Source organism: Carassius auratus, chromosome 30 (assembly GCF_003368295.1).
Source record: "Carassius auratus strain Wakin chromosome 30, ASM336829v1, whole genome shotgun sequence".
Taxonomy (NCBI): domain Eukaryota; kingdom Metazoa; phylum Chordata; class Actinopteri; order Cypriniformes; family Cyprinidae; genus Carassius; species Carassius auratus.
In genome coordinates, this window is record NC_039272.1 from 14,617,954 (window position 1) to 14,630,371 (window position 12,418).

The 12,418-nt window shown below is 37.6% G+C and overlaps 1 protein-coding gene across 1 annotated transcript in view; it reads left to right on the top strand.

Moving 5' to 3' along the window:
• Positions 1–12,418, top strand: part of ubash3ba (ubiquitin associated and SH3 domain containing Ba) — a 28,520-nt gene that overhangs the window by 10,927 nt on the left and 5,175 nt on the right. Inside the window, exons 2-9 of the mRNA XM_026211587.1 lie at positions 9,044–9,097; positions 9,453–9,639; positions 10,114–10,312; positions 10,542–10,711; positions 11,088–11,296; positions 11,494–11,644; positions 11,737–11,854; positions 12,072–12,194. Coding sequence (XP_026067372.1) covers positions 9,044–9,097; positions 9,453–9,639; positions 10,114–10,312; positions 10,542–10,711; positions 11,088–11,296; positions 11,494–11,644; positions 11,737–11,854; positions 12,072–12,194 — 1,211 coding nt within the window. The remainder of the gene's footprint in view (positions 1–9,043; positions 9,098–9,452; positions 9,640–10,113; positions 10,313–10,541; positions 10,712–11,087; positions 11,297–11,493; positions 11,645–11,736; positions 11,855–12,071; positions 12,195–12,418) is intronic.

Here is a 12,418-nt window from a genome sequence, read left to right on the forward strand (position 1 = left end):
AAGTGCCAAATGCGGGTGGCAATTTGTTCTGGCAAGTGAAATGGAGTTGCTCGCCAGTTGGCTGGTAACTTTTTTGGAACCACAATAAAATGCATGGTTTAAATCGAAATGATTTGTCTGACCCTCACTGAGGTACGTGATGTGTGCAACTTTACCTCACTGGAAAATATACTAGAGGTTTTTGTACTTCAAACTCCTTACCAAATGCAACTTCCATTTTGTCAGACAAACGGTTTTAATCGAATTGACGTTGACATTACTTAAAAATGTAATAGGCCATTTGGTATTAGCATCTTAAAATCGTAAATCTCTGGAGAAACCAAAATTCCATAGATCTTTTCACATATAAGAGGTCATTGTACTATAAAAACATCCTGTAAGTTTCAGAGCTCAAAACTTTCTTGTTAGTCTAAAAACCACTTAAATGAAAGCAGTCTGCCAAAACAACAAGTTGAGGAACGTGCCCCACTATGATGTAATAGTGTGGATAAGCACCGCCTCTGCAAGAAGATCAACATCACTGGCTGTTTAGCCCTGCCTAACGATTTGCGCATGTAGTGTTTACGAGAACGGTAAATGCGCAGGTCTATGCAGAAACCAAACATTAAAAAAAGGCTTGGAAGACAAGAAGATGCTGTGCAGTGCCAAGTTTTTTGCATTGCCTTCCTTCTGATCCCAGCATTGGGAAAGAGTGGATGAACTTTATTTTTAATGAATATCCAGACCACGTCAGTTAGAATACGGTTCCTGTGTTCAATTAATTTTACTGCAGATTCGTTTTCAAACAAGGCACAATTCGACACAGGGTTTTAAGAAAGATTAAACTAAAAGACAATGACGTGCCATTTGGTTTGGTGTATAGTAGCAACTCTAAAGGTGTTTATAACTATAATTGCTAAACAAACTGAAAAAAAAGTTAAACCAAATAAGGTTTACATCCCTATTATGTAATGTAAGTGGGTTACCTTAAGTGGTTGAGTTTTTCTCAACTTTCACAATTGGTTTGTGTTATGAAAATTGGAAACAAAAGTGTCCAGGATCTAAAATGGGCATCATCGTCTGATGAAATCCCCTCATTATTAATATCACTGATGTTTCACATACTAATTTGTACTGAGGAAACCCTTTTTATATCTATGCTTTTGTGTATGTGTATGTGTGGGAGGGTGTTGGGCTGCGTTGTGCTGAATGGGAATACATGTTAACTTGCTCCTCTGTAAACAGGAAGTGACTATTTCCCCATAGAGTTTGAAGATTGGGCCAAAGCAGTGAAAAAAGATGGAGCAAATATGCACAAACACTGACTTGGAACCAATTCTCAGTACATATGTTATACATTTTGAGCTCCACCTCTCAAGAAAATGTCACAAGGGCTGATTAACAACAGGCAGAAAGATACATTTTTTTTTAAAAATTAAAAAAAAAAACTAGATAAGAGTGCATATTTTTTCCATGTATGAATAGTCATATTCAACCAAACCCACACACAAACGCACACCCAGACAAATGTATTCCCTGGACCAGCCTCTTCATCCCTCTCAAATGCTGCACAGGAAATACAGGTTATAAATAAATTATTGAGTTCCTGCCTGGAGCACTGACCAGAGGGGAAGGGAGGAGGAGATGGCCTGTAACACAATACAGACACACATATAGAAGCTGATGGATAATCAAACAAGTAAAGTGTGTTTGTGTGTGTGTGTGTGTGTGTGTCTGTGTGTGTCTGTGTGTGTGTGACAGAGAGAGATTCCGGATGCAGAATGATTTTCACTTCTGATTTCACATGCACATTGGGTAGACTAAATATCCCTGCTCATTAACATATGGGCTCTATAAGAGACTGTATGCGTGTGAGTGGCGTCACTTGTGCGTTTTTGTGGATGTATGTGTGATAAAAGTTTGAGTGTGTGGGTGGAGTGTTAGATTTAGGGTGTGAAGAAGTCTTCAAAGTGTGGATTTTTGTTCAAGTGCTGCTTGGAAACCTCTGTAAATCCCTTAGATTAATGCAGGTTTGTATGTGACTACTGGTTTAACCTATACTGCAACTTTAGGCCTACGTCGAGTGGCTTGGAAAGATATTTTCTCTACAAAAGCTAGTGTTATAGTTCTTTTACATATTAACTTCAAAACAAACCAGATGGTTGAAGTTCCATTGTGGTGCTTCTGCATTCGGATAGGGATTTTTATGCTCCAACAATAAACACCTTGTAAAGTGACTCCCGCTTGTGCATTTTTATACAACAGGTCTTTTGTCATTAACTGTAAAACTCACCTTTGGGTAACTTTTTAAGGAACCGTGTTTGTTTTATTTCCATTCATGACAGAATAGTTCACCAATAATGACATATTTGTGTATGTGTGACTGCACAAGCATCTGAACTTAATCATGCATGTATAAAAGTATGTGTCTCACCATGCTTGGATGTCATAAACCATGCCATATGGTGAGTGTGTTGTGTTCAGAGTTTGTATGTGTGTGAATATGCACACTTTAAACATAATTTGGCACTACGTGCATGATTGCATTTCTTCATACATGTTAAGCTAGAGAATGTATACGTGCATACATCTTTGCAATGTTTTTCGGGGTAATTGTGCATATATGTTTTCACACTAATGGACATATGGCCATGCATCATGGGCTTCCCCATCCCAGCATGGATTGTTGTTTAGGGCCCTGAGGGTTATTTGGCATGATGGCCATTTTCTCTGCGAAGCTGACTAAATATAGAGTAATTGAGCACTGTGCATAGACTGTGAACTGGATTACCACACACAAAGAAATTCACATATTTTAGACTTAGTAATCTTCAAAATGTAACGAAACGGAGAAAAATAAATACATAAACAGATTTTATGTGTAAAAATTTTTTATTTAAAGTTATTTAGAAATAATCTGTATACTTACATAAATTTGATCAAATGTGGCAGCACGTTTATATTGTTAGACAAGTTGTATTACAAATAAATGCTGTTCTTTTCAGCTGTCCATCATTAAAGTTTTCATCATTGCATACATCGGCAATTTAAAATTATTTCTGAAGGATAATTTGACACTGAGAACTGGCATAGTGACTGCTATAAATTCAGCTTTGGCTTCAGAGGAATGAATTCAGTTTTAAAATCTATTCAAATAGAAAACTGTTATTTTAAATTAGTGGTGCAACGGATTACAATATTCATGGTTCGGTCGGATCATATACAGATACTGAGTCACGGATCAGATCATTTTTCGGATAAGCAAAAAAAAAACTAACAACAAAAAAAACGTATTTTAAGTACTTCTATACCACAGAAAAAATGACTGCTGTCTCTTTAAGACCAAATGCACGAACACAAATCTGTTTTTTTTTTCATCTGTTTACATTCACTTAAGACATAACCGACTGTGTTTACTAGAATAATTGCCAAAGTGGGTATTTTAACTTAATTTTGTGTGTATGTGAAAGAGGAATCACGCAGTGTCTGAATCGCGCCTCTCGATCTCTCTGCGTGTGCACAGAAAAAAGCGCGAGAGTTAAAACTGCTTGAATGTGTAAACGGGCAAGACAAAACCTGTTCAAATGGTAAACTTTCACTCTATGATGGTTAAATTAAACAGTTAATCCGCGAATCACATGCGGGCCGAACTGTGGGGCCTGGTCCGTACTGATCATGGATCATCTACGATCTGTTGCACCCCTATTTGTAACAACAGTTCATGATATTGTTTTACTTAATACTTTTTTTTGCAGATGGTGGAGGATCTCTATTATACATCACTTTGCAGCATCTGCAATAAACATAAATGCAAATGTTTGTTGATAGTTTGCTTATACGCTGATACGCATTGTGGAGCGCCGATAACCAAAGGCTTCCTGTACTTTGAACAGTCTGCATAATCTGCATAATTTCCCTCATCTCTGACGCGTGACTTCTCTGTTCTTGTCTTGTCATGGTTTTTCTGGTGAGGCGTAAAGGAAGCATGTCTCTATACATTTGTAGTGAAATGCTGCTCTGGTTTATTGCTATTGTTTCATTAATCCGTCGCTGAGTAACTTTTACTGATTCTGAGTTAGTGGAAATTGAATGTCTGTGGTCACATGAGATTGAATGAACCTCAAGATTAATCCTATTTCCACTGATTACTCATTGCTGATCAGCAGACCAGCCCTTTTCTGTTGTCTTTTAGTCCGTTTTTCTTTCTGCTTTGTTCAAACCTCAAACTGTGTTTTCAGTTTTACTGTGAGGTTTCAAACAGATTCACGCTGCACAACACCCCATTTCCCCCCTGAAACTTAGACCGAGCGTGAGATTTTTAGAGCTTTTCGAAAAAGACACTAATTATAGATTTAGAAGATAATTTAATCGGTTCAGGCAAAAAAGCCTTTGAGATGTCAGCTGACACATGAGGAAATGGCATAGTGAGTTTAGCGTGACCTTAGATTGGATTATGTGTTGTTTTTTTTGGTACAGATGTGAGCTGAGGAAATATCATCCTACACATGAGAAGATTAGGTGCAATTATCTTTACCAAGTAATGTACTTGCAATAACTGTGAATGTGTGTGTGTGTGTGTGCCTGTATTAGAAATGGCCTTGTAGAAATAAATGGGTCTGTGACCTTAAATTATTGTACCTAGTGTAAGATGGCTTATAATTACACCTTTTATTTCTATATGATAAAAAGCTAGAATGAAAGCGAACTAGAGGCAGAGAGGAGGCTGTGGTGAGTGTTTTATCAACTGAGAGAGATAGCACACATTTCCTTTTTCATCACAGTTGTTTAAACCACAGACCAAATGATATTATTTTCCACTATATACTTTTTAAACCAGACATCTGCTAAATGAGTCAGACAGAGCATTTGTGAGATGTTTAGTATGTATCAGGGGTTGCTCTTTATGCATGCAAAACAAAACTTAAAAAATATACAGGTGCATCTCAGAAAATTGACAGTTACTGACTTAACAGTTGTCCAGAAGACGATCATTGACACACTCCACAAGGAGAGTAAGACACAGAATGTCATTGCTGAAAGGGCTGGCTGTTTCACAGAGTGCTGTATCAAAATATATTCATAGAAAGTTGAGGGGAAGGAAAAAGTGTGGTAGGAAAAGGTTCACAGGCATCAGGGATGATCACAGACTTGGGAAAATTGTCAGGAAAAAGCTGATTAAAGAACTTTTACTGGTAGAGCTTCACAAAGAGTGGACTAAAGCCGGAGTCAGCGCATCAAGTCTTCAGGAAAAGGGATACAGCGGTCACATTCCTAGAACCAAGCCACTCCTGAACCAGGAAAAACGTCAGAAGTATTTCACGTGGGGTAAGGAGAAAAAGAACTGTAATGTTGCCCAGTGGTCCACAGTCTTCTTTTCAGATGAAAGTAAATTCAGCATTTCATTTGGAAATCAAGGACTGGAGTCTGGAGGAAGACTGGAGAGGCACAGAATCCAAAGTCCAGTGTGAAGTTTCCAAAGTCCGAGCTGATTTTGGAGCCGTGACGTCTGCTGGTGTTGGTCCATTTGGTTTTATCAAGTCCAAAGTCAATGCAAGCATGTACCAGGAGATTTTGGAGTACTTCATGCTTCCATCTGCTTACAAGCTTTATGGAGATGCTGATTGCATTTTCCAGCAGGACTTTAGCATCTGCCCACAGTGCCAAAACTACTTTTTAATTGGTTTGATGACTTTGATATTACTGTCAACTCACCTGACCTGAACCTCACAGAGAAACTATGGGGTATTGTGAAGAGGAAGATAAGTAACATCTGACAAAAAATACAGAGGAGCTGAAGACTGCTATCAAAGCAACTTAGGTTTCAATAATGCCTCAGCAGTGCCACAGGCTGATCGCCTCCATGCCACGCCGCATTGAAGCAGTAATTCATGCAAAAGGAGCTCCAACCAAGTATTGAGTGCATAATGAAACCTGCTTTGTACATCTTGAATTAAATGACATCCTTGGAACCATCAGAATTAAAACAAAAAACTCTTGAAATATTCCAGTTTGTGTGCAATGAATCTAGAATTTAAGAACGTTTTGCTTTTTAGAATTAAATGACAAAAAATAAAGAACTTTTCCATGATATTACATTTTTTAGATGCACCTGTCCTAAACTACAAAAAAAAAGTTTTTTAATTGAAGAGTCTTCCATGGAACTAAATTTATTAATTCACAACATTTTTTAATAGATTTTTCTAATTTAAATTATTTATTTGATTGAAAAGCTGAAATTTCAGCATCCACTGCTCTAAAACAAGTTTTAAGACTGTTGAAAACAGTTGTCCTGCATAATCTCTTCTTCTTTTTTTTTTTTTTTATAAATATACTTTTTTAAGGATTCTTTGATGAATTGGATTTTTTTTCTCTAAGTGTAATTCTTTGCTGTCACTGTTCATCAACACACGCACGCACGCACACATACATATATTTTATATATATATATATATATATATATATATATATATATATATATATATATATATATATATATATATATATATATATATATACACACACACACACACACACACATATCTCTCTCTCTCTCTCTCTCTCTCTCTCTCTCTCTCTCTCTCTCTATATATATATATATATATATATATATATATATATATACACACATACACACATATATCTATATACATACACATACACACACATATACAGTATTGTTCAAAATAATAGCAGTACAATGTGACTAACCAGAATAATCAAGGTTTTTCGTATATTTTTTTATTGCTACGTGGCAAACAAGTTACCAGTAGGTTCAGTAGATTCTCAGAAAACAAATGAGACCCAGCATTCATGATATGCACGCTCTTAAGGCTGTGCAATTGGGCAATTAGTTGAATTAGTTGAAAGGGATGTGTTCAAAAAAATAGCAGTGTGGCATTCAGTCACTGAGGTCATCAATTTTGTGAAGAAACAGGTATGAATCAGGTGGCCCCTATTTAAGGATGAAGCCAACACTTGTTGAACATGCATTTGAAAGCTGAGGAAAATGGGTCGTTCAAGACATTGTTCAGAAGAACAGCGTACTTTGATTAAAAAGTTGATTAGAGAGGGGAAAACCTATAAAGAGGTGCAAAAAATGATAGGCTGTTCAGCTAAAATGATCTCCAGTGCCTTAAAATGGAGAGCAAAACCAGAGAGACGTGGAAGAAAACGGTAGACAACCATCAAAATGGATAGAAGAATAACCAGAATGGCAAAGGCTCAGCCAATGATCACCTCCAGGATGATCAAAGACAGTCTGGAGTTACCTGTAAGTACTGTGACAGTTAGAAGACGTCTGTGTGAAGCTAATCTATTTTCAAGAATCCCCCGCAAAGTCCCTCTGTTAAAAAAAAGGCATGTGCAGAAGAGGTTACAATTTGCCAAAGAACACATCAACTGGCCTAAAGAGAAATGGAGGAACATTTTGTGGACTGATGAGAGTAAAATTGTTCTTTTTGGGTCCAAGGGCCACAGGCAGTTTGTGAGACGACCCCCAAACTCTGAATTCAAGCCACAGTACACAGTGAAGACAGTGAAGCATGGAGGTGCAAGCATCATGATATGGGCATGTTTCTCCTACTATGGTGTTGGGCCTATTTATCGCATACCAGGGATCATGGATCAGTTTGCATATGTTAAAATACTTGAAGAGGTCATGTTGCCCTATGCTGAAAAGGACATGCCCTTGAAATGGTTGTTTCAACAAGACAATGACCCAAAACACACTAGTAAACGGGCAAAGTCTTGGTTCCAAACCAACAAAATTAATGTTATGGAGTGGCCAGCCCAATCTCCAGACCTTAATCCAATTGAGAACTTGTGGGGTGATATCAAAAATGCTGTTTCTGAAGCAAAACCAAGAAATGTGAATGAATTGTGGAATGTTGTTAAAGAATCATGGAGTGGAATAACAGCTGAGAGGTGCCACAAGTTGGTTGACTCCATGCCACACAGATGTCAAGCAGTTTTAAAAAACTGTGGTCATACAACTAAATATTAGTTTAGTGATTCACAGGATTGCTAAATCCCAGAAAAAAAAAAAATGTTTGTACAAAATAGTTTTGAGTTTGTACAGTCAAAGGTAGACACTGCTATTTTTTTGAACACACCCCTTTCAACTAATTGCCCAATTGCACAGCCTTAAGAGCGTGCATATCATGAATGCTGGGTCTTGTTTGTTTTCTGACAATCTACTGAACCTACTGGTAACTTGTTTGCCACGTAGCAATAAAAAATATACTAAAAACCTTGATTATTCTGGTTAGTCACATTGTACTGCTATTATTTTGAACAATACTGTATCTATATACACACACATATATCTATATATCTATCTATATCTATATATATATATATATATCACTTGTTAATATTTGTATATAGATAAAGTTGGGTACACAAGTCTGAGACCACTATTAAGAATGTCTGCATTTTGAATTGTCTTTTGTATTTTGAGAAAAAAATCAACTGTTTCATATTAATTAATATTTGATATTTAAAGTTTGTTTTTATTTGTTTTAACAAGAGGAGCACTTTTGCTTCTAGAACTCCACAAGGCACATAATAAATGACACAAATTAGCTTATTTAATTAGTGACCTATAAAAAGTGCAGAACCTTAAAGTATGTGTGTTGTCTTTTGTGCCTCTTTGCATGTGTTTCAGCTCTTCTTGTAGGTGGCTTTGGCACACATGACCCTCTTTAAAACTAATCCAGAGAATTTAAGTCTCCTCAATATTCATAAATGTCAGGAAACAAGTGATTATCCAGCTTTCTCTGTGATGCTCTGGGGAACAAGGCATGGTTTTAGAGCATTATCACAGAGTTTGTTTAGCCTATGTGTGACTTCATGCAGGATAAACGATATGTTTCACATACAGAGATAGAAACAATAAAGGAACATCTTTGTGATATCAAATTTAGATCTCTGAGAAAACTCCTCAGCGCTAATGTACTGATAAACATCTTCCGGAAAGAAGGCCATTGATTTTGTGACCAGCACAGCAATTGAGCTGATCTCTCTCTCTCTCTCTCTCTCTCTCTCTCTGTCCTTTTTGTTACAGGCTAAAAGCTCTGGTTTCAACTGGGGGCAGAAATGTACAAGCAGCCTGTGACTGGTGAGTGTTCACACCCACACACATGACCCATGCCGTTTTTGACAGCCATTCATTTCAGTTGAACCGTGCTGAGCCAAAGACACTCTTTAAGCTTTGAAATGATAATATGTTGCATTCTAATTCGTGCACAGACACACACATTGAAAAGAAACATTACACCATCAGGTGGGCTCACATATAATCATGAACTCAGCTTCATATGCACTTCACCTTTAATGGTTTACTGCTGCCCTCTGCTGGCAGGGAGTCAGACGTTTTTTTTTTTCATTGAAATGTTTATACTTTCAATCCTAAACAAGTGTGAAAACCTGTTCATAATGTCTTATCAAACCTGACACGAATGTCTATTTTGCAGGTTGTTCTCTCATGTGGACGACCCGTTCCTGGATGATCCTTTACCCAGGGAGTATGTCTTGTACCTGAAACCCAGCGGTCCTCTCCTCAACCAGCTGTCCAACTTCTGGCAGCAGAGTCGCATCACATGTGGCAAGAATAAAGCCCACAACATCTTCCCTCACATAACCCTCTGCCAGTTCTTCATGGTCAGAGCACTTCATCAACATATCCAACCATATCTTTACAGTTTTTTGTCTTTTGCATGGTGAACCTGTTGTACACAACACAACAAAATATTCACAACACATCAGAAATAACCCGCAATACAATGAAATTAGCACAACACATGGAAACAAGCCACAACACATAGAAATATGCACAAAACAATTAAATTAGTCCTATTTTGTGTGTTGTGCACTAATGGGCCACCTTACCGCACCCCTTAGAAACTATTAAAATGTAAAATAATGTTTTCTAATTTAACATCTTTTTAAAACTTAATTTATCCCTGTGATGGCAAAGCTGTATTTAGTTGTTCTTTATAATGTTTTTGTGGAAATCGTACTACTTTTTTCAGGATTCTTTTAGAATTTTTTTATTTTTTATGTTCATGAGTTTTTGAATGGTTGTGTATGTAGGACTGTTTCTCTGTAAGACTGTATCTCTCTCTGTGACTGTAGTGTGCAGATAGCAAGGTAGATGCCCTCTGTGAAGCTCTGCAGGCAGTGGTGGGTCAGTGGAGAGGTCGTTTCCCCTCCCCGCTCCCCCTAGAATTTTACTCATCCTCAAACTTCATCGGCCTCTTTGTGGAAGAGAAGGTGGCTGAGGTGATCAAGAGCTTTGCAGCAGACTTTGCCACTGAGGCGGCTTCCAAAGCAGGTGTGTGTGTTTGTTATTGGCATGCTTGTCTATACCTGATGATGACACAGTGGAGCAATAGTCTTAATTTTCTGTCTTTGGAGCTGCCTTCCTACCTCTTTTAAATCAATTTTAGTGTGCTTTACTAGTTTTGAAGACAACAGGCGTTTGTATTGCCAAAATGGCTCATTAAATGTTAAATAAAATAAAATATTTATCTCTCTCTCTCTCTCTCTCTCTCTCTCTCTAGATGTTCATGTGGAGCCCCATAAGAAGCAGCTTCATGTAACTCTGGCTTACCACTTCCAATCCAATCATCTAGCTTCATTAGAAAAACTTGCCAAAGGTGTAGACATAACCCTGGGCTGTGATTGGCAGGCTGTACTCTTGTCACGGGACATCCGATTTGCCAATCACGAGGTAGGCATATTATTGTTATCAATTGTTTCTTTAGCTAACATCCTAAATATTATATTGTTTTGTTTTAAGTAATTAATCTTATATCATTTATCATCATTTAATAACCAAATATATTTGTCATCTGAAGTCTAAACTACATTGATTCATCTGTGTCCATTTAAATAATTTACTCATTATAATTAACGTGGTAATTAAGATGGATACACTTAGTATTAATACACTTAGAATTAAGTATTAATCTTTGGGAGCTACTATGGATTACTGAATATATTTAATTACAATGCTCTTTGCAGCTGACAGATTACTAATAAGTTTATACTGAGTATATACTGACTTTTGTGGCTTATTAACAGTCTCTCTCTCTCTCTGTTTTAAGACCCTGCGGGTGATGTACCCTTATCTGCCTCAGAATGACGATGAACTGGAGCTGGTTCCCAGTGACTTCATCTTCATGTCGTCTATAGAACAGGCCACTGCCAGTGAGGGCTGGGTCTACGGGACCTCGATGAGCACAGGGTTATCTGGGCTACTGCCAGAAAACTATGTCAACAGAGCAGACGAGTGTGACACTTGGGTCTATCATGGGTAAGATATGTCACGAAGTGGCTAAAGCTGCTGGTTTTTAAGATATTACTGCTTTTATTTAGCACGGATGCATTCAGTTGCTCAAAAGTCACAATAGAGAAATTTGCAAGGTTACAAAAGATTCACGAGGCTGTGGTGACAGTATATTATTACTAAAAGCATTGAGTAACATCTCATCTCTTTGCTTCTTATCTTAGGTCTTTTTCTTTCCTTAATGGAACCCCGCCAGCCAATGTCAAGGGTGCAATGGGTGGGATTTTTCTTGACCCACACTTGGATGGTCGTCTCCTTGATGACCCCATGCCAGTGGATCCCCCCAGTCTGAGTGTTATATGTCAACCTATGCAGGTAGAACTATAGAGAGGGAGTCTTGTGTTGATGGGACAGAATGTATTTTTTTTAATTTATGTTTTATTCAACTGTTTGTATTTATTTTTTAGATCCAACGACCCAATCAGTCTCGTTTGCCTAAAAGAACTTTGTTTGTGTGTCGCCATGGTGAGAGAATGGATGTAGTGTTTGGGAAACACTGGATCACTCAGTGCTTTGATGCCAAAGGTCTGAGCTCAACTTTCCAAATCAGTTCTTTAACCTCTTTGTAGTTGTTCCCATGACCGGGACAAATCTGGATTTTTCAGCAAGTTTTAAAATTGAAAAATGAAGTAACTGTATCCAGCAAATCGAAAAGTCATGGGAATGTTTTGGCCAAAATATGTGAGAATGTTTAATTTCCTGATGTGTGTTCATTTGTGTATATTTGCTCTGTCTTTAACAGGTCGGTATGTGCGATCAAACCTTAATATGCCAACGAGTGTCCCAGCAAGGAGTGGGGGGTACAGGGACTATGATAAGGACTGTCCTATCACTGTGTTTGGATCCACACAGGCTCACCTAGTCGGTTAGTCCCTCACCACTGTTAAAGGAGTAGTTACTTCCAGAACAAAAATTTACAGATAATGTACTCAACCCCTTGCATACAAAATGTTCGTCTCTTTCTTTCTTCAGTAATAAAGAAATGATAATTTTGGTTGAAAACATTTTAGGAATTTTCTCCATATAGTGGACTTCTATGGTGCCCGTGTGTTTAAACTCCCAAAATGTAGTTTCAATGCAGCTTCAAAG